This window comes from Bombus vosnesenskii, unplaced genomic scaffold (assembly GCF_011952255.1).
Source record: "Bombus vosnesenskii isolate JDL3184/JDL3185 unplaced genomic scaffold, Bvos_JDL3184-5_v1.1 scf7180000013264, whole genome shotgun sequence".
In the NCBI taxonomy this organism is placed as follows: Eukaryota; Metazoa; Arthropoda; class Insecta; order Hymenoptera; family Apidae; genus Bombus; species Bombus vosnesenskii.
The window spans coordinates 7,355,939-7,379,929 of record NW_022882924.1 but is presented as its reverse complement, the minus strand read 5'-3'; the positions used below and the strand labels follow the sequence as shown (position 1 = coordinate 7,379,929).

Below are 23,991 nucleotides of genomic sequence, written 5' to 3'. Positions count from 1 at the left end.
TTCGAACAAAAACAATCACGATAAATCTTATAAATCGTAACACTAATCCAAACCGAAATCAGTGCTTTTTCGTAACTCTAATTAAAACAGAAATTAATTCCGAGCGCGGTATTTCGATCACTTCTCAATTTTAACTTAAACCGCAATTAATCACTCGCATAACTAATAAAACAACCACGATTTGCCCAGTGGGATGGTGAGCCGGGATGTTTATAGGCCAAGATACAAACTACTATTATTACTATTACTACTACTACTACTACTACTACTAGTACTACTACTATTACTACTACTACTACTACTACTACTACTAAAACTAAAAGCGAGCATAGTGACAATGTAGTAACAGAAATGACTTCACATGCTCTGAATCATTTAAATGACCCAGAGGATATGGAGCCATTATTAGTTGCCCTCTTGAACGACAATTTGTCGGGCCTCTTCGGCTTATAGCCTCTTCTTTCTTCTTTCTTCTTTCCTGCTGAAACCTAAATGTAGACTCTCGAGAGTCTTTAATCACAAAAAAAGGAAAGAACAAAAATTCGCGGAATTTAACCATCCTGGTACATATGTGCAACAATCATAGTATTACAGTATTAATAAAACATAAGAACAGAATCTAGAGCGATATACGTCTGTTTCGAAACCTACTTCAGAGCCACGACCGCGAATATGAATTTAAAAAATCAATAAGTAAAGCCAAAGACGAGTGGCATTCTTCGCTTATGCCAGTTCTATCGATTTTTCAAGTTATAATAACAGAAGCAGGTTGGTTACGGGAAAACGCACCTATCCGACTTGGAGACTGTGTCAAACTGCTCTGGCACAACCTACTTATACTTATAATTAACATTCATATTTAAAAAATGGCAAAGGACAAATACACTAACATATTCACTCCACGGTTCTCATACATACCACTCTGAGACATCCCCCACACCCAAGTTCAGTACACTTTATATTTTATACTTTCGCACTCATACTTACTGACTTTATGTACTTTCTTCCTGAAATTAACTGACGATGGCTAGAACCATTACGTAAAACACAATAAACTACGTATACATCTCGATTTTAAGCATACATGAGTTTATAATTGTGAAAGAGTATTTTGTGTATGCTAACGAAATCATGTTATTTGAAATCACGTACACGATGCACTAACCATCGTCAGTTGCTCGTGCCCATTGCCAGTACCTCGCCCAAACAGCATATGAGCAAGATCCAAGCAATGATCACGGAAAGTGTTAAACCTGAAAATCCTGAACTAAAAAATGATTAATGCTTCTAGCTTTCATCTAACGGACTAATGATCTTACAATTTGCATTTAAAAATTTTATTTTATATTGTTAAAACTTTATGCTTTACTTTACTAATTCGATAAGCAATTAAAATTCTCTCATTGAAACAAAGAAATTGCAAATGAACAAGAAATTTATTTGTAAGGATAAGTGACTTTAAGTTAAACATAAATGAAAATAACTACAGGCGACTCCTTCATCAAAGCACTTTTTCGAATACATGAAAGCAATGTTTAAAATTTATTGCTTTGATTCTGAAATCTACCTACCGCGAAGTGTCTTCTTGCATTTAATATTTAGTATTTAACATTTTTGTATAATGAACATCGAACTTTAATATCATGATATGTAAACTTATACTCAAGCTTAAAATAATCGAAGTCGGAGGATATCCGACTTCTCTGCAGGGACATTTTGCAATTTACGCAATTTTAATATTTACTTTTATAACAAACTTTTGCAAATATCGATGTTGAATAAATTCTGATTTTTCTCGGATTATATTAATACTATCGATATAAAATTTTTATCGTCAAAAATCGCGATATATGTGTGCAAGAAGACCCTATCCTGAACTAATACATAAAGTAAATAAGATATTACTACTCACGAGTATGTGTAATTAATACTCGTGGTCACACACTCGCCAAAAATTCTACGTAATACAACTACTCATCCGTGTCGATTCGGACCTATCGTCCTACAACATGATTGGATGAACGGAGGAATAAAATTGTATTCGACTCACGATTAACTGCAGGTTATGATACTATCAATGTTGCTGTGGCTCAGAAGAAGTTATCATGAATGCATTGAACCCCATGGTGAAAATGGAGGTTGTGAAAAACCTTTAACAAAAATACGATGAAACACAAAACATGAAAGATAAACACAAGTATTATGTGTATATGGAATTCTCTATTTCGTCTACAATAATAATTTGCGTTTTTGTAATTATATTCAATTACTCACTTCGTTTCCCAAATCGAAAGGAACAAAAATCCTTTTCTTCGTCGTTGTCCATAGTATCTCGTCTTCTCATACCTCGTCTGCTTCTACTTGTACCAATTTCCGTGATTAAACTGAATTTCTTTATCTCTCTAAGATCTAAAATTATCCTCCTAAATAAAAAAGATATTCAGTAATGCAAAAATAAGTCTAAAAACGACTTAGTTTAATCTTTACCGAATGACTTCCATAATGCTTCTTCTTGCTGCAGTTCCCGCGTAAAACTGTCATTTCATGGCGGCATAAATCGATTAGAAGAAATTATATATCGATAATAATCGATATAGCGATATGTAATGTAATACAACGTATCATAGTCGTGTGCCTATTTCTGTGCCTCGCCTGGGTTTGGCGCTGTAATCTTCATTGACCCTGAATCGGCAACGTCGCATTTGACCGAAAATCATGAAATTGTCTCTTATTTGTTGATGTTCCAACCGTGGAATATGAAGAAGTATTACATCTGTTATTGCATCTCGGGTTTATCGTATATCTATATCTCGTCCGTATTCTAAATCAAATCACAACTTGTTTATACTTATATATTGTATGTCAATATAAAAAAAAATGAAATATCAAAAATTTAATTTAATATAAAAGATAAAAAAATACAAAAGTAATAAAAGTATATGGAGTGCCCATACAATCGAAAAATGAAATATAATGTTACTAAAATGCACATAACATCTTTGAATTCGTGTAATTTTCAAATTCATGGTGATCGACCTAAAAGTACGAAACACTACTACATATAAACAATGGTCACACGATACAGTATTTGGAAACATCAGTTTCCCCACTACTAGATTCATCGAGGCAAATGCGAACTCTAGTGCTCAATATTTGAAAATAAACGTTAGCCAGTCTTTCCTTGTATGTCATTGTGCGAAGTTGTTCGTTTGGCGTAGTTCGTAATAAGCCACAGATTATTCGTTTCAAATGGTATGTATATTTGTATTAATCACTCACTTTTTAATATAATTTTCGTAGCTTTTGATTATATGTTATCAGTGTACTATAAATTATGAATTTACATAATATAATAAAAAATGTATACTTACGAACCAGATTGTTTTCGCGCCAATTCTCGATATCTATTTACACTTCAATTGTTGTTCAAATCACAAACGTAATTCATTATTTTTGATACGAATTATTATACAGATTATTTTTGATTCCAACTTTCGTGGTAACATACATAATAATAAACACTTTATAAATAATAGCAATTGAATATGCATTTATACATCTAATTATTCTCCTTTTATGTATATATATTGACTTAAAGCATTCACAATCGCTTCTACTTAGGAAGTTATAAATAGATTTGATAATATTATGCTATGAGATTGAAAAGCAATTTAATTTATTAATTACGTATTTATGTACATTGGAGAGATTGAAACATATTTATCCGGATTCACTTTTATTTGGAATTCATATGTATATTCTCATTGGCTCATTGTCAGTCAGTAGAATAGCACAGATGGCGCCATATTGTCCAAACGTCAATTTCGAGAAAAATCTTCCAAATAAATGAATTGTATCTACTGCAATTTATATCTTACATAGACAAAGTCTCCATGTTTCGCTTGTTAATATAACATAATAGAAAATATAATTCACATTCTCCTTTAATCCAATAAATAATTAGATTTATTGGATTTCCTGTATCCTCATCTGAATTTTTAGTTATATCTTTAAGCATTTCCTATCCTTGATCTAATTTTTACTTTTAATTTTGGTAATACATTTACGGTTTAATTAAAGTATGTGTATATTATAATATAGATTTTTTTCATTTTTACGAGCTCATATTAGATATTCCTTTTTTTTTTTTTGTTTACTATTTCCTTCTATTCTTTTCTATTCATATATTATTATATATATTATTATATATAATAATATAATATATATATTATTATTATATAATTATAATTATTTTTATATATTTATATATTTTAAAAATCTAGTAATTTAGTTAAATTTTAATGCTTTATTTATATCAATACCTAATATAGAATTTCATTACAGGTCTTTTAAACCAATATGCATTAACTGTGAGTGACTGTGTACCTGCTGGGTGGAATGAAACTATCCTACAGCTGGATAATGCAAGGGCACTTGGCAACTGTACGATTTTGAATTACCTACGATCGGTGAGTCGCATGTTCATTTTTTCTTTTTCTCCAAATTTTTAATTGTAAGCAACAACAGTGCAGTAAAATAAATATGTATATGAATATTTATAGGGCCATGTTGGTATATAAAAAGAATGCATAAAAAGAGATGCGAATGAATTACCTACACGTTGTTTTATTAAAATAGAAAAATCCCATATAACTTCCGAATATTATGATTGTATTAGGGTTAGAGTATATCATATTTTTAATAATATATATTATATAAAATATATTTTATTAATATATATATTAATTATAATTATAAAGATAAATATAAATTATAAATATTATATATATTAAATATATATTATATATTAATAATATATATAAACAATAAGTCAGGAAAAAAACGTTTTTAGTCAAAAGCAGGACATACATATTAGGATACAAAAATATTAAATATTATATTATAATAAGATAGTAATAAGGATATTAATAACAGTAAATGAAATTAATAATATACACAGAACAACATATATTATTTAGGTACTTTTTACATGGTTCCTATTATATGTCAGGCTATATCTAGGTTTTTGAAAAATTTAATGGTATATGTATTTCATTTTGTTATAACAGCGAAATAAAATAAGAAACTGTAAGTTTTCGTTTTTGTCATATCTGTATTTGTACAATATCCGTTTATACATCTTTATTATTAAGGGAGTAGGCCAACTGGGGTTACGGATGGGGTACACAAATCCACAAAGTTCCTCGAGAGGAGGAATGGGCGAAAAATTCGAAAGACTCGCGCGTCGCGCTTTACTTGCGCCCATACATACTACAAAAAATCAGTCATTATGTTACGCACAATAATAAATCACCAGCGACGTAACAACCTTTCATCGAAACACGCTTTACTTAAGATTTGACGCGACTTCCGCAAAGTATTTTTCTTTTCGTGTCATCCTCAATTCATTATCGATCCTAATCAGGATTATTAAAGTTCCCTCTTCGTTTCTTCATTATATCCGTTTTTTTTTTTTTTTTTTTATTATTTCTCGTACTTTTATTCCTAGAACAGTGATTTCCAACCGCGTACATATTATTGGTTATCGGGCAAGTATTTAAATTTTCAATACGTTTTTACATTTTCATTTTTAATAGCATTTTAATAGAATTATACAATTTATTTCTCTTACAATAAAATCATAATTTTTATAGGAATTATATATTGAAATACTTTTTCCATTATTGTATCTCAAGCCAGAGGAATCTATAATATTCAACGAGGAATCATTGTGTATTGCGATTTATTGTGCACCGATCTGTGATAAACTCTGGGACTATAATTTGTTCATTCTGCAACACTGATAAAATTACTGATATTTAACTTGTTAGTTTGAAGGAACCATTATAAACTTCTCTGTATCTCTCTATCTCGATAAACTCTGGAATCATAGTTTTATTTGCAACATTGATAAAATTACGTACGCTTAAACTGCAAGTAACGAAAGGAATCGCAAAAATTCCGTCGTTCTACTGTATCGTTTCTCTTCAGTAAAATTATAATGTTATTATACTTTCATCTGTAACATTCAATAGAATTATTGACTCAGCTATACACATACTTTTTTATGGATTACACTCGTGTGACCTCGCGAGCCGAAGCTTTCGTATGTTCTCTCGACCAACGAATAGGAATCAACGATCTAGTTGAAACACACTGTCCTGGAAGGTATTCGCGCGCATAATTTCTACAGAAATCAGTAAAGAATAAACGCTGGTTAATAAAATTGATAAAATTTGGAACAAGATTGCACAGAATGAATCATCGTCGGCACACGTTTCATCATCGAGTTTTAGTATCGTTAGAACAGAAAAGTCTGTTTCCACAGTTGAAACTGTAGAAAATTGAATTTTGTGCGAGCATTTTGCTAAATCAACAAGAAAAAAGAAATGGAATTCTCGTACTTTCTCATTCTTTCATCTTTCGATCGTGTCTTCCCGTATCGTATCGCAACTTCAATACGATTTCATCGCCCAGATATGTACGTGCCATGATTAATTAAAGTTTGAGGAATCGATTAACCTTTTGAGAGTACTATCGTCAAAGAAGCGTCTTTCTGTCTGTACACGAGCAAAATTTCGAATTTTGTCGAACCTGCAAACGATTTCTTTCAACGAAAAAAATAAACTAGCAGAAGGAAAATCTAGCTTCGTTGATGAAACTGCCAGGATAGAATATAATGTGTCACGCAACATCGAAGACGCTTCTGTGCGGACTTCTATTACGGCTTTACTTACTTATACAACGTACTATCGCCACAGAATAAATCGAACATAGTCGATCGTGTAATTGCTAAGGTTTATCATTACTCGATTAACCCGTAAGTCTACCGCACATCGTGATTCTAATCCACATGTGCGACAATCAACACTTAACACGTAAGGACATCACATGAAATTTTCTGTATAGAACGATACACCATCTAAGTTATGCTTAAAACTACCTCTTAAAGATGCCTCACCCAGCGTGTCTACTACGAGTTTCGTAATCCGCATTACTATCCGAATAGAACGCTTTCCGTAATACGAGTTTTATAGATAGATGAGCACGTAAGAAGGTTGGTGATAAGCGTGAATGAAGTACCATTGAAACTTCCTGTTCCGCTCAGAATTTCACGAAGTCTCGACCACATATCGCACGTGACAATTTTCCCTTCCAACGTTGCTCGCATTATACCGTAAGTATGTTAGAAAAGCGTTGCCTTATAGGAGAAAGTTAAAGGGATATAAAAGAGAAATGTAATATCGAAAATTACGCAGTAGACTGGCTGAGATATGTTTTACAAGTAGATACCCGAAGTTTGGGGTGATTTTAATCCTTGCATAGCTTAGGATACATCCAACGGATAACTTAAAGACTGATCTTAACATTATTTAAATGTTAAATCTTATCATTTCAAAATAAACGCAAGTCAGTATACTATTTTAACTGTACCACCAGTGTTTAATTATTCACATGTAATTCATCCACATTGGAACGATAAGGATCAATCCTTAAGAACTTATGTCAACGATAGCACACGTTAGTAGAACTATGCAAGAATTGAACAAACTTTCGATCAATGTTGGAGTTTTATTATTTTAGCCGCGTAGGTATGTACGTCATCTAGTGTATCAACAACTGACGTTTATAGGTCTTGGATGATTATTGTCATCCTTTGGCATTCATGTTTTTTTTTTCTGTTTCGTTCCATAAACACCAGTTATCGATTTCACTCGACATTTAAAGCATTAGTCGTATTACATTTGTTTTGTGATATTATATACTTTACAAGCGACTGACCAATCGTCATTAGCCGCACAATCAATCATCCGTTGCTAACGACGAACAGCGTCGGTCCGTGCACAAACGTGTACATGTAAGTACGCTAGCACGCCAGCACGATCGATATCATCGATCCCGCGATAAAGTATCCGTTTACGAGGATCAAGCACTTGTCGAAAATATTTACTTCACGTTCGCTTGCCTGTTTCTTTTACGATTTAGGCCGTAATTGAGCAGTATCTGTACAACTTGTATGAAACTGTGCGGTCATTAAAGAAGGGTAACGAATCGGATCTTTTCATATGATTTCATTCAATTGCGTGATTATAGTCGAATTGATCCTTACACTTGGAAGGAATAAACGGAAGCGAAAATTACTAACTTTTCATAACGCTATAGTGAATTCGAAACGTGTCTATCTAATAGTTTCTAACATTCGAATTATAGAAAAGAATCTGAGAATTCTATCTTCGGGATAATTTTATTTTATCTGGAGACGCACCTCTTTATTTCTTTACTCGCTAAAACTTTGATAGTGTAATAGCTTTGAGCTAAGTGTCTAGAATCTTTCTTACTTTGGAGATCATATTTCTCTTTCGACTATATAGAAGGTTACGCGAGAAGAATTTTTTTTTAATAGAAATGCACGTGCACAGTGACAGGGCTAGAGATACTCTAACGTTCAACGAAATCTACGTCATGTTCAGCTGTATACATGTATGTATGTAGAGTCTGGCGGAAAGCAAATTAGAATTTATTAGCTTAATTGTCGTTATTCGTATCGATCACAGTGATATATCATGTGGAATTTAATTTTAACCTGCGCGTAATGTGCATGCCCGACGTTTGATCCACGCAAGCATAGGCGCGAATCGATGAGATTGTCTTTGGACACTTAGACGTTAGAACAAGTACATACAACACCGATATGTACGGGAAGAGGTTGTTGCTTGGATGTAATCCCTAATTTTTACTGTATTTCGTTTCTCGGGACGTTCGATCACGGTTCGACAACGACGTACCTCGACTCGAAAACGGCTTATTCGCAATGTTTCCTAAATGCTCGTTCCACTATATTCCTCTATGCAAACGCGATCGATTATCCCGTTGATGTACATCGTACGGTATCGCAGGTACATACATACAATTATATCGATGACATTATGTCTATACACCTCTACGATTATCTTACACGTGACTGTGCCTTGATAATTTATAATTACGTATGGGATATCTGCTAAAAGATTCGTAGCATACATAATTTGGATCAATGATCTCGATTGTCAATTTCGATACGGCATATGTATCCTCATCTAGCATTCTTATCCTCATATGTGTATGTATATATGTATATGTATGTATATATATATGTATATATATAGATTTCTTTTATATTCAAATATCTATATTACGTGTATATTTATATATGTATGTATATATATAGTATTCTTTTATATAGGCGATTACAATAGTCACAAAGTTGGGCAGACTTGATTCATATTCGATATCGGAAGGCTGCTTTTATTTCGTAGAAAAAAGTGACGGCGGGAAAGAAGTGTACTCTCTTTTAATATCGTCATTTTCCCATCGTTAGAAGCTGAAATAATTTCAAGATGAAAATACATAGGTATATTTTAATGCCTTTTGAAGAAACGAAATGAGGTCGTAGCGAATCGCGTGGTTGTACGACCTGTATCCATGAATCCTACGAGAGTTGAAAAGCTTTTGGAAGATTAGAAGGTATCATTCCGTTTCAATCGAAATCCATCTAGAGCTTCGTGAAATATCACCGCTGACAAATGCAGTCTTGCTAGCAAAATAATTTAGCGACAGCGTTGATAGAAACCGCGATGCTAACGATCACAATGATAATCGGTAATTAATAAATAGTTCGCATCAACGATTTAGTAGAAAATGGGTCTACGGCGTGCTTAGCCATTTAGAAAGGAAAAACCTTTCGTCTACAGTTTTAGATGATTGCATTCGTTCAACAGGATTGTCCGTGCGATTAACATTGGACGGGGATATCTTCGAGGAACGCTCGTCAACGTGGCGACTATTACGCATCGATTATTCGACTCGAGAGCTCTCGTCGAAAGTATCCTCGTGCCTAATGTACCCTTAAAGAAACGTTAGGATATGTTTGTAGGCCGATCAGATTTTGCGTTTGTCAAACAATCTGCTCGTGTGTTGCTCTTCCACCTCTAAACATTCGTTTCTTTTCGTTCGTTCGTGTTTGTATATATGTATGTGTGTGTATGTATGTGTAAGTGTCTGTTTTTTATTTTTTTTTTTTTTAAGACTTCTATTACACCAATGAATCGACTTTATGTTACACGTTTTGAGATTATTCTATAGGCCATCAAAAATCGTTGCCTCCTTTTTGCCTTCGAAAGAACGAGACTAGAGTTTCCAAGACGACGTTAAGTCGCTAAAAGACGTTGCAGGTCGAGTCCTAGAATTGAATCGTTATTAACGATACGTATAGGTAGTAAAGATTTTTGCTTTAGATAAGAGTTTCGGAGGGACTCAGAAGTGATCGATAGAAATGAGGTACAAGTCAGGTTAGATCAGAGATAGCCTGCTGGTGTTCTCAAGACAGAACTTTATGTTAACGCGGAATCATCACTTCGCTTTTTCATCTCTTTCGGAACGATTGCCCGTTTATCGCTGGGAGAAGGTCATCATCCAAGATAATAGTAACTCGTAATATTGGGGCCTTAACAGATTTTAACCTTTATCGTGTTCAAAATTGTTTGAATGGTCCATACTCTTGTCGTTTATTGGTCTGTGGAAATTTATTCGAATCGTGATAATCTAGCGTTGAGTCAGCATGCATTTCCAGATTGCTGTTGTTACATAAACTGAAATTACAGAGGACATTTCAACTGCGCGTATAAATATACCACTGAATCAAAAAACACGTGTAACTAAATTACTAATCGAAATGAAACGAATTCAGTAATTCGATCGGCCATCGTAATTCAATATGCCTTTTATAAAATTCACTACGATAAAGGTTATATCCGTTCGTAATTAGGATTTGGTCAGCGAAATCATTGATTTCTATGTACCATTAATACACGTTTAGGTTTGATAGAATTATGTCGTAAAAGTATCGTATCGCGCACGCGACATTGTAGTACTTTTATCACGCACGTATCTCTTCACAAATATGTATCGAATGATTTACATTTGACGATATAATAGCGTAATTTCTGTTTCTAACTCGGGCGGGGTAAGCGCAATACTTTCGGATCAATCGTCGTCCGTACTTTGTGTCGCGTTTCGATTCTTTCGCTTTTTCTATTATTCTATTCCTTCCAACGTCGCCACAGTTTATTCAAAGATCTGGCAGACCCTCGATAAAACGCTGTATCCTGTTTTAGAATATTCTTCTCGACATTATACCTAGCAATTGTCCTAGCGAAAGAACGAAACGTACGTTTGAAGATTAACGTCTCGAGGGCCATTACAAATACTATCGATCAATACCAGAATCAAATGGAAATTTGCGACAAATCTAACATGCGATTGATATTTATCGTTTCGATATAGCCGATACGAAAAAATTTCATAGAATATTTAATACATCTCCTATGACACCAACACGGACAAAGTCGTAAAGTCGAAATTACATAAGATTCTTGTAGTGACCCTCGCGATCGTGTTCTTTTTCCTTTTTTCTTTGTTCCGGAAACTTCGTATATGAAATTCGCGAGTGTTAAAGAAATCTCTGTTGTCAGTCTACGAGCTACAAAAATTGCATGACTTCTAAACACCGAGTTTGTATTTTTTTTCTTTTTTTCTTTTTGTTCAATTGCCATTCATGTTGCCCGTAAAGTTGTTCTGGTAACCACTTACCGATTGCTCTTTGTATTCGGCTCGACCAGCGAGCCTTAAAACGATTGTCTACCGTTAAATAATTGAAACGTCGAAGAAGTAGTCTCGATCTTTAATTTGCAATACTTTGTGTCGCTTCATTGATTTCTTCGTTATACCTGTTTTATTACGATCAAGCAAATTCTAACTCGTATGAATGAAACGCATTGTATAATTTATTTTCATTGATAATCACGAAATCGTTGATTCAAACGAATACCGTTTCACTGGTTTAGTCGGACGTATGTGATATTCGTATCGAGGCGCTTCTTCCACGAACAAAAAGTACTTAACGATACATTCGCCGGTGAACATATATATTTATTTCACCGAATGCAAATCGGTTCGTACGTTAGCCACGAGACTCGATCGAATCCCAAAGCTGGATCAACCAGAGCACGCGTATCCGTGACAGATGTCGATCGTCTCTCGTATGTCTCTGTCGTTCCTTAATTTATGGGAAAAATGGACCCTCGTCGTCTCTTTAAGACGTGGCATCTTCTCCTCACCCTTCCTCATGTTCCACGCTTTAATAATTCATGAAAAAAATAGAATCTTTCTTATGTTTTTTTTTCCTTGTAGTTTCATCTTCGTTTCATAAGTTGCTCTCTGTGGAATAAATTTACACAGGTACACCCTTATTGCTAGAACCTTCGTGGATGTTCCCGAACAAATTTCACAGAATGTGAAAAATTACTGCCGTGAGAACTCGATACTTCAGGATATCGATTTGCTCTTCAATGTTTTGCCCTGCCTTGCTTGCATCGAGTCGTTGTAAAAACGACAGGCAGCGAATTCTTTATAATCGACTACCCACGAAAGGCGATTAAAAGGAAATAGTTAGAAACCGTGATTCTATTGTTGGCTCCGGTATTCATCATCTCGATGATAAATCATCGATCGAAGCGATCAGAGTTTGATTGTCTTTTAGCTTGTTATCACGATCGCGTGACAACACAGATGGAAATATAGAATTTATGCTAGTTGGCTAGTTTATGGTACAACGGAATCTCAATTTTCGAATTGCAAATTAATAATAGAAATACAACAGCAATGGCGGCACGATCGTTAAATTGTAATTATCTACGATATTATCATTTATGTTACTAGAGTGATTTGAATATCGGATCAATTTTTGTAAAAAAAAAAAAAAAAAAGAAACGAACCTTATATCTGTAATTCAAGTATACTTTCTAGGTATTGAAAGTAAAACATCACCTCTGATAGATAATGATTGAATCTCGTAAAATGCTGCTTAGGTCTTGGAATGGACTTGGATATATTACAAATTGAAATTGATCCCATCGCTAATTGTCCGACTTAGGCTATCGTTATTGCTCATTGTCTCGTCCATGGAACTTTCATTAGCGAGCGTAACTCCATTGCTACTTGCCTGCGTGTTCACTTAGTCTCTTTGTTCCTTGCCTGATAAACTGTAATCTAGTTTGACCATTAACAACTTGTTCATGATCGGGCCGTGACACGCTCGACAAGCTCGAGATTCCGAAGTACCAATTCATCAAAATAATCAGTAGGTAGATTAGAAAAAAATGCATTAGAAAATCCGGTTAGGAAGTAATTAAAAACTAGTAACTAAAGATGAGATGAACGAGGAAAATGGAACGAAGAAAGACTGTTGAAGGAAACAACGTTTGGTTCCATCAGGAGATAATTTTCACGACGGACTCGTTCTCGTCCTTGAGCAGAAGGCTCAGTCTGAGGTCGAGTTCTCCGGCCTCGAGGGCCCATTTTTCCCTCAGCCATCATGGGGAGTCCGCGGTATGAGTGCCAAGAGTGTGAATCGGGAACAAGGGATACCAATCGACGGTCAGCCGTGTCAATGGAAGAAGATCGAGGCTCACTTCAGCCCCACCTAAGCCTTGATTACTTTCGAACGCCTGCTTCTTCTCCCATAGCATAACCAACAGATTCCTTCCGAGGGCGTCGCAGCTGCTGTATTTGATAGTTTGACGATATTGCGGGTTCCTCGAGTGCCGTATTACGCGTGTTTTACGTTTTTGCAGCCACCTATCGCCATCTCGAAGATATGTTTTCACGTAGGTGTCTGTATCGTTATAAAAAATTGTAATTAATTATCGAAGCATCATTTTATGCACAGCGTAATGTCGGGGCATTTATTTTCTCAGATTTAAGTTTTCGTGATAGACTCGAGGCTTCTACGTATGTAGTCGTGTCTTCGAAGAAAATGCGTTAGCCGATATATCAGTGTGTCGATTGACTCTTGATAAAGCTGCCTGCCATCTTAGCGAGTCATCGAAACGCATCTTTCTCGAGAACACGAGCTCATACCCAAAAGCCTGGATCCTAGATTTATTTCCTGTTGGCAAGAATTCTAATTCTTGTGCGTTAATTTACAGTAAACGAAATACGCGTTAATCAAAAGTATTTATAATTTAATGAAAAATCGTACATGTTAGTTGAAAATATTTAGCGAGAAACGCAGGAAATTACCTGGCTCTTCTTTTTCGCCGGGGCAAATATCTCTAGCGCATATAACCTCGAGTTCGAGCGTTCCCTTGCTTAGGCAGAAACCCAGTTTCACCTCGCCATTTTGACCTCCTAAAATCCATGAAAAATTCACACAATTGATCCAAAGTTTCTCACAAGGGAACCTTCTTCGATAAATTCATTGTTTCTCCTTTCCGTGACAAATTTTGTATTGAAACATTGATACGATTAGTACACGAAGAAAAGAGAAATGGAAGATTATTTCGAAAATCGAGCTGAAATTCTCGACATCTGTATTTAGTAAATCGTCAAATTATTTACCAGCTATCATCTTGAATCCCTTTGGTGGCACCTGTCCGCGACCCAGCTTTGCGTCAACGCCATTTTCGTTTCTCATCGGCTGACTAAATGTAAAAGAGAACAGAAAAGTAAAGAGAGATTAATATTCCGTGAAATCGAACAAAAGCTACGCGAGTGTACGTTAGAGTAGGTCTAAAAAATATGAGAATAAGGTACTAGAGTACTAGCAAGCTAAAAGCTAGGGAACTAACAGACTAACACTAAAAAGTGAAGTCCACTTTACAATTTCATCGTTTTTATCGTTTGTGCTAGATGTTAGAGAAAGAGGGGAGGGGGTAGAGTGTGCATCTGTAAAGTAAATAGCATTAGATTACTTAACTATGTAGTATGGTATAATAAAGTATTTATGTTGCATTTTCGTGTCATTTATGACGATCGTCAATTTTGAAAATCATACTATTAAATTCACGTTGCTGGTTTAACGACTGCTTTATGACATTTTTTCATGCTCGAAGAACTTTTTATGGAAATACCACAATTATGTAGCTTTAAAATCGTTGAAGTAAATGACGATATTTTCCATTTTCTTTTAATAATACAAATAAGCTGAATAACTCATTGAGCAGTTAATTAATATACATTCTGCAGTGAAAAGTAATATATTATTATAGGAATAATTAAAATAATTTTAAAGAATTGCTTAGTTTAAAACTGAGATACTGTATTAATTTACGTGAGAAATTACAATTTTCAATCTGTTATCATACAATTAATAATACAAATATGAAAATAATTTGGAACAATGCATAATTATCATAATACCACGTTACTGACATTAATTATGATTTATAATGTAGCAAGAACTTTTACCCTGTTAGAAGAATTTATAACTCTGTAATAAGAATTTAATTTGAAACCTCTAGAGAATTAAACAAAGGTTATCCCAGTTAATATTATAGCATGGAGATAATAATTTCAGTTCGTTCGATATTTGTGAAATGAGAGAAAACGAAACCGTAGTAGCAACTTTTAATATTTGCATTCAAATTGTTCGAAAATTATAATCAAATTATTATAAGAAAATACTGGATTTTGTTTTAACCTGGCTGAGATTGTATTATTTATAGAAAGAAACAGATTTATTAGATATTTATTTCCAGGAAGTATTTAAAAATATAACAAATATATTTAGAAAGTGATACAGAAAAATTTACTGCCACTAGATCTCGAGTAATTTTTTATACAAATTCCAACTATCTTCCGCTCCACTAAAGAAACAGATACAGTTAAACGGAGGTCATAGTTTTTAGTTATATATTTCTTATAGTCAGCGATACTTACCTCCACTTTTCTTCCTCTTCTGATTCACTGTTGCGATCGTAAAACCTCTCCGGAATATTCATGACGCTGTCTTTGCGCTCACCCCGCCCTGCGAGTTAGAGAAAAATATTTCCTTTCTGTGACCTGTGTATTTCGCGATTGCCCGCCCAGCAACCTGCATGTCGTGTGATTTACTTTTCCGGGTGTAACACGTTGATCTTCTTTCCTTTTTCTTTTTTGTTCCCTTGCTATTTTTCAAAGGAGAGAAAGAGTTATTTCTATCGTTTGCATCTCTTTTCTCATGGCCGTGCGCAATACCACGCAGATTGCCGGACAGTCGTTGCTCGAAATCCATTTTATGCATACTGGATCTGGCTGTCTACTCGGGGGGTTCATACTTTTCCAACAAAGCCTTACGTTTCACAATCAACGAAGCACCCAAATTATATCAAGTATCCTCGAAATGGTAAAGCATATTTCTAACTGTGCGCACTTATATCTTGTTTGTGACATGTAGAGTAAAGAATGAGATTGAAATGTCGAGTAATTACAGAGTGCTTATCAAGTATTTATAGAGTTGGTTCAACTTTTAAACGAATACGCAACTCTTACAGGAGATGCTACTTTTCGAGATAATAAAATGTTGTCGAACGAAAGTCGAGGCTTTCGTTAATTACACGGAGCAACTGGGGATAAATGGCTATTAATATTTCCATACGACTTGCTAATTTTCTACGTATAAAAATAGTACGGTTCAAAGTTATCTGTAATCCTTAAAAAGTAACGTTATTACCTCATACACATGAATGAGAGGAAAATTTGGAAAAAATTCGAAGATTATAAGTTGTGCCACTATAGTTGTAAATGAGTGGTGTGCAGGGTAGATGATGTAAGGATTCTAAATTTGCCACATCAGCATCTACGTACATCCATAGATAATAATCGATAAGAATAATGCATCTAATGGTATTACGTTTTATCGGTGAAAAATAAGGTAGATCTGTTTTAAATTACTAGTGTACTATTAAAAGAAGGTATAAGAAGAAAGAGATAAATTCAAGATTAGGACGACAAACCACAATGAAGCCTACTTACGGTTTTCTTAGCTACGTGTTGCAAAACTCTAGCTAAGAATGGAACAGGTACGTCAATTGTAGCTATTTCTTGAACATCTACGGAATTATCGTTATTACAAAGTTGACATTGCTATCACGAATTACTAACTACCGTGTCTATCGGGCCTACTAATTCTACGCGAGGATATATTCAGGTACAATATTTTAGAATGATGATAGGAGACACGTAAGACACTTATGCAGTCGGTCTTTCGATCCAGTAACATTAATCATATAATATCGTCTTCTATGTAATAAAAATCGGAGATTTTGTTCGTGAAGTATTAATTTTTTCACGTTGAACTTGTATCTTTCAATTACGTTCACGATTAAATAAACTTTGAGAACTAAATTAAAGCAGTTAGTTTTCCGATCCAGCAACATTAATCATATAGAATGAATTAATAAATTTGTTCGCGAAATATCAACTGTCTCAGATTAAAGTTACTGTATCTTCTAATACTTTTCGTCGTTAAATGAACTTTGAGAACTAATAGATTCCATTATTTTGTGCAAATATTATATCGTTTATTATTCTCTCTGTTGTGTGCAACGCATATAGCAGATTATTATTAGTTTCCGAAGGAATGCTAAATGACGCGCATGAATTTTTTTATTAAATTTTATCGTTTTTCGTTCCTATTTAAATGTTACACAAGTATCGATGTTTAATTGTTAGCGTTCAGTAACAGTAGCGTTTCGCTAGATATCTGACAAACATGTCAGAAATCTGTCATCAAGCATGTTTGGTACGAATACCGATAGTCTGGTTGGAATCTATTGGAAGATTATGGTAGGATTGAAATTAATAGGTCAATTTGTGGCATGTTTGATGATCAAAGTAGTAAGCTACAGACGTATCTCTTTGCATTATCATCTAATTCAAAGGATTTAATTTGTAATGGGAATTTCCTGTACTTCATTAGCGAAGAAATTAAACTATACGAAATGGTTGGAAAAAATTTTACACTTTTATATAAAGTTTTATATAGAAATTGAAATTTTTATAAAATGATACATTATCGTTATGACGTCGTTTCTTTCGCGGCATATAAATAATACCGACATTTATTTCGCACGAACTCTTATATCGCATCCTTTTCCTTACTATATGGAATCAAGTAGTATAGGTCGATCATTAGTGGAACACAAACGAGTAGCAGCTGTCGTCACCTAGCGTTCTACTATCATTTAAATGTATTACTTTCCGCTTTATTTTCTTCTACATATTTTTCACGTCCAACGAGAACAGATTTTCTTCATAAAATTCTTATGAATATTCACGAACATATTTTCGCAACAAACAAATTTCCGCTCTCAAAGTGCATTCAAAAACATATGGAAGATCAGTTTTCCTTACCATGGTTGTAGACATAGCAACGAGTGGTTAGCGATCAACTTAACTATCGCTAATATTACAATACTAAGCGAGCATTTAAAATCTAAATATAAAGCGCTACTGCGAGCAGGCAGAGGATCGGCGTAATAAAAGTAAAAAAAATGAACAGGGGTAGAATTACATACTACGCAATTTACGAGTTTCCTACAAATATACCTTGACAAAAAATTTATTGAATGCAGGGTGCCTTTAGATATTGGAGCACACTTACATTTAAGACAACGTTTCGAGCAAAACACAATAATCCGTGGGAACATTTGAAGCAGTCCCATTCTCATTTCTTTCTCAACGTTTTCGTTATAATAGGACCTTCCCCGTTGAGAGGCAATATTCAAACAATGTAAAAGTAACAATGGAAAAAGATAAAATACGTTGCCTCCTTAAACTTTCCTTCCGAGTATAAGTTATAAAAAGAACATCGATTACGATCTTTCACGGTCTTAAAAAAAGGAAAAAAAAACAGAAAGAAAAGACACGTCTATTATTACAGTTAAAGAAAAGTAGGAAGAGATAAACGTAGAACGAAATAGGAGAAGAAAAGGGAACAAGGACGTTAAAATATAACAGAGAATGGGAAATAACGTTTGCGTTTAGCCGGAATAGGCAAACAGATAAAGAAACGGATAGGCAAGGCAAACGTGTCGGCAAATAGGCAGAGAGTGGAACGAAGAAGGGAAGGAATAGAAAGATGGATAGAACGAGACTAGTGGAAAATAGAATGGAATAGAATAGAGAGGGAGAGAGAGACAGAGAGAGAGAGAAAGCGAGAAAATGTATCTTACCGGAAGCCCGTGACGGTGGTCCACAGTGTCCTGTGGTTATTTATCGAGGTGGTATGGAGTGCGGCAGTGGGAAGGAGGCCGAGTTACCGGTCCTCGGAGATACAGGCTCGCACTGCCACACAGTAACCGTTGGGACTACGCACGCTGTTGTCGTTGATCGATGATGTTGTGGTTGGTCGGTCGATCGAGCCCACGATTCGTCGTCGATCGGGGTGTCGGGATGGTGACGATGGCCGATGGCGTTTCGACCGAGCGAACCGAGCATTTTGATCGACCGTGTACGCATGTCAGAGATTGCCGGACGGTGCCGACCGAGAAAGGAGATCAAGAAAATGAACAAAGAGAGAAAATTGACAGAGCACACGCGCGGCGTTCTTCGTCAGCGGATCATGAGAGAAGACGAACACTCAGTATATAGTGGAGAACACGATCAGCGCATAGCTTTTGGCACTTGGCGTTTGATGGTTTCAACGTAAACGAGGAACCAGGCCTGATGAGGTGTGGTATACAGGTTTTAGATTGTTACTTTTTGTTTGTTTGTTTGTTTATTTGTTTTTGAACATGTCGAGAAAACTCACAAAGAGTGACGTGCAAAGGCACACATATGAAGGAACATCGGGAGCTAGAGCGGGAGAGAAGAAACCAAGGCGTGATCGATCGCGTTCATCGATCGATCCTTCTCCTCTCCTCCATCCGCTTTCGACCTCCTCCGTTCGTAAATTCCTTTTCAACTTTGCTCAAGTTAGCCTTTTTTTTGCCAATCACTTTGTTTCTCGGCCTTGTCGGATGATATTAGGTCGTTGGTGTCTCAGGCTGGCACAGGCGGAACGAGTACTCAGCGACAGGCAACAGCGGCGCAACAGCGATCGCACAGAGATGAGCATAGAGCACAGATCATTGCGACGAATGAACTTTTGGAAATGCCAGCTTCTCCAATGAATAGATAGACAGACAGACAGAGGTAGGATGACGCGATTTAGCACTGTCCGAACGCGAAACATCCGGCTCGTTCTAGCCGATCGCACTTTCCATATTGTTAGCGAGTGACTCGCTTGTTCCGAACGATTAATCCCTTTCGAAGCTCGGTTAACTTTGAATTATCGCAAAACACGACAGAATTATCTTTGGCTCGAGTGAATCGACGTCCAAGTTTTCATTCTTCCAAATTACATCGGTATGTACGTATATATATATATATATATGTACACACACACACATAGATATATACATATACATGGAAGAAAGTTTTCTCATTTTTCGGATCATGTTATGGTACGTGTAGCTGATTATCACGATATCGATGCCGCGTTAACAACAAAACGATCAAGTAATAAATATCTGTATAATTTGTAACCAAGTTTACGCCAAACGCAATTAAAATTTCTGTCATGTGTGTCGAACAAAATAAAGATGAATTGCGTTTAAAACAAATCATAAGAGACCTCTGACACCAATTTCCGCTGATATTGTTCGATGATCTATAGTCAATGAAAGCACTGAATCGTCATGGGTATGTGTTTCAAATTAAGAGAACCGGGGAAAATAAATAGCGAAACGTTCTATACAGGCTAAATCATTATACTGGTCCTTTCAGATAGTTACCGTTACAATAGACGTTAATGCTTCAGAATTCTTTATAATTTTTTGTACTATCGATGCGTCAAAGAACGCAAGGCTCCCTTCCAGGCCGATCCGTTTCCGGCTCGATTAATTTTATCTTGCTACCATACGAACGAGAAGAACGGGGGCTAACTTGGACGAAAAAATTGTTAGGATACTTGTTCGCTCGGTCAAATCGCGCGATATCGATGGGACGTGATTACACGAAGGCACACGGAAAGGAGAAAGTAGAGAAACAAATAGACGTGTGAAGTAAAACGAGTGAGAGGGAGGAAGAAACATGATATATCGCACAGAAAACACATATAAGTGTAAGATAATAAAGGCTTGTGAATGATATATGGAAAAATGCACAAAAATGTACACATACGTTACGGACTTACACATATATTTATATATGTACAATAATAATTTTCATCGAAACTATTACTCTTATGTCCTTTTGCGCAGAGAACAAGAAATTTGGTTTTCAGTCAATAGACAAGTTGGTTTGATTGAAAAGCGTAGGAAATTTATCTTCGTTCGTTAGAAATCTCATTCTCAGAAATTTATCTCCTCTAACTTGCTATCGATAGTTTAACATGTGATCCTATATCCTAAGAGATTTATTTTTACCTACTTTTTATCGATATTCTACGATACAGTACTATTCTCAACTTTATAGATAATATAATAATATTTCAACTGCACCTACGTACACGCACTGAAAGACAAGTTTCTCAGAGATATTTTCTACCCACAGCTCGAAATCTTATCTTACCACGTAACAAGAAGAAACAGACGCAGTCGCAGCTTTTATGTTCCAATAATCAATCGTCTCTAACGAAACGCGGCTTCCACGTAGCAGAAATCGTATCGAATTGAATGAGATCGGATTAAATCGAATGATGGCGCCCGATAATCATTCTAGCCCGTCTAATTCAGTTTACCTTGCCTCTACACTCTACACGGATACATGTACGTCCGTGCACATACATTTATTCGCATGCGTACGATACGCACGGCGCCGGCCGACGTGGAAGATTCGATCTGCTGATCGGCTGGTGGACGAGGATGGATCGAGCCGACCGACGATCCAACGATCGAGAACGGTGGTGGTGAGAAAATAAGAGAGACAAAGACGAAAGAATATAGAAATAAATCGACGAGCGGGTGAAAGACAGTCAAACAGATATAGACAGACGGACAGACAGGCAAACAATCGCATGGATGAATGAACGAACTGACGGACGGACGAACGAATGGTTAGGCGAAATGATGGCCAAAAGAGAAGCAACGTATCCATACTCACGGCTCTCGCGCCTTTTGTCTCCTGTGAGACTCATCGTCCTGCCAAGCTCTCTCTTGGCCGCTTTCAATGATCGTAGACCTTCTAGAATTTCTTCGGGATCCCTCATCGGCCTGGTGAACGAGCTCCGTCGTCGATCCCGATTGTAGTGCACTATATTCGGCATATCGGCTTCTCCCATGCTTCCGCCTGGAAAATCGAATGTCACATTTTGTAAATTCATCGAAGATTTTATAGAAGCGAACTCCGATTTTTGGAAAATTTTAGAGAATCAGTGACATAGCACAATATAAATATCATTGTTAGATGACTGATATTTATGCGGGTTCATATTTGGATAAAATGTATAATTTGGTTAAATTCGTGTTAGGGAGTAACCTAAACACGAGGAACTTCTTTTTGGCAGAATAGTATTACTTAATGGAGGATATTTAGTTTATACAGAATCGGTAGAAATGGTTAATTAATTTTTAAAATATAAATTACTTAGATAGAGTTAAATTAGTAATTCTAACTTATAAAATACACGTTCCTGATTTGTCCTCTTTTGCTTGTAATATTGTAAAATTTTCATGTTCGTATACGATGAAACACTCATGTAAGTTGAAATACATCTCCGTAGATATTTCATATGTTTGATAAAAGAATATTAGTCATTCAGAATATTTTACTGTTTTTTAATACATAATATTAAACATTAGGTAGACTTTTTCTAATCTGTTGAAGCAATATTATTTTACGTAATATTTCAATGTATAAAATCAAGCACTGAAAATCATTTTATGTTAACAAGATTCATAGTTAATAATGCTTTGAAAATACTCGTAGTTCATGAAAGTACTTGAAAGACCGACATCGAAAATTAGTTATAAAATTAGTTTAGCTTGTAAGCTTCCGTGCACTTTGAAGTAAGTATTCAGAAATTGAGTAGATCGAAACGAATTAGCAAAGTCCAAGGATAATTATGAAATCGTAGACACTGCAAATACAATTTTCTCGTTCGAGAACAAGGACATCAACGAAGAGAAGTGCCATGGATGACCTAAAATTTCTACGACGATATCTCGTCTTGTTGGAAGTTTGATTTTCAACCCTGACCCAGTTTTTATAACATATAATGCCGAAGTCAAACAAGCTTGATTCGGTCTGATCTAGATCCAACAGGTTTGTTATTCTGTTTGTTATTCTCTTCTCAAGGGGTGTTTAGCGAATAAAACATTATTTGTATTATCGTGAAATTTTTAAAAAGAAACGACAGTATCTAGAACGTTAGTATCTTTGAAGCATGATGGAATTCTTATTAAATAAATTAGAAATAAGTATCTTATGAATTATTCAATTATTTATAATTGCTACGATTGAACAGAAGTACATACTTTAAAAAAAATTGCACGTTATACAAATTCATAAGGACTTTTCATTCAATAGGGACTTTTGTTCTTCACAATATTCTTTGTAAATTGAATAGTCACAATTTTGTAATGCGAAATTCTTCTTTGAAATAATAAAATAGCATGCGAATTTTAAATTTACTGGAAACTCCTCTACCTTTCTGAACTTTGAGATGTAGTCCGGTGACATTTTATTTCACTTTCTATATTTTATGGATGTAGCGAGAACTTTCGATACAGAAATAAAAAGATTGAAACGCCAACGAATATTCAGTGAAATACTGAGAACTGGGAAATAATGGTCTCTTGTTCAGCCTTTAGATTACAATGTATGTTCTCACATTTATATTTGACTTTTTCCAGATATCGACGTTTCCATTATCTACTTGCGTTTCACACATATTTGTTTCCTGATAGCGTTCCACTGTTCATAAGAATGAATATTGTACAATACAGAAATTACAAGAATTTATTCAATGCATTTATTGCTATTTATAATTTTTCAATTTCATGGAGAAACATGGCAATGTATACGTAATAGCAGTATTTAAAAATCTTATAAACATGTTCTTTGTAACTTAAGTTACGCTTATAACAGATGTCACATAACTGTGAAATTTATAACTTCTTTGCCATATTTATACATTCCCTTTAATCGATT

General features: G+C 35.1%; 1 protein-coding gene across 10 annotated transcripts in view; it reads right to left on the bottom strand.

Annotated features, from left to right (window-relative positions):
• Window positions 1–10,160: 10,160 nt before the first annotated feature.
• LOC117238027 (regulating synaptic membrane exocytosis protein 1) overlaps window positions 10,161–23,991 on the bottom strand; it is a 145,720-nt gene continuing 131,889 nt past the window's right edge. For 4 of the 10 annotated variants that reach the window (XM_033502571.1, XM_033502580.1, XM_033502594.1 and 1 more), the window contains 5 exons: window positions 21,943–22,128; window positions 15,757–15,844; window positions 14,437–14,519; window positions 14,119–14,226; window positions 13,410–13,711 (listed from right to left, as the gene is read on the bottom strand). In XM_033502571.1, the coding sequence (XP_033358462.1) occupies window positions 13,410–13,711; window positions 14,119–14,226; window positions 14,437–14,519; window positions 15,757–15,844; window positions 21,943–22,128 (767 nt within the window). Of the gene's footprint in view, window positions 13,712–14,118; window positions 14,227–14,436; window positions 14,520–15,756; window positions 15,845–16,830; window positions 18,689–19,031; window positions 19,176–21,942; window positions 22,129–23,991 lie in introns of those variants that run through there. The other 6 variants (XM_033502587.1, XR_004494106.1, XR_004494107.1 and 3 more) reach the window with 6 other exon arrangements.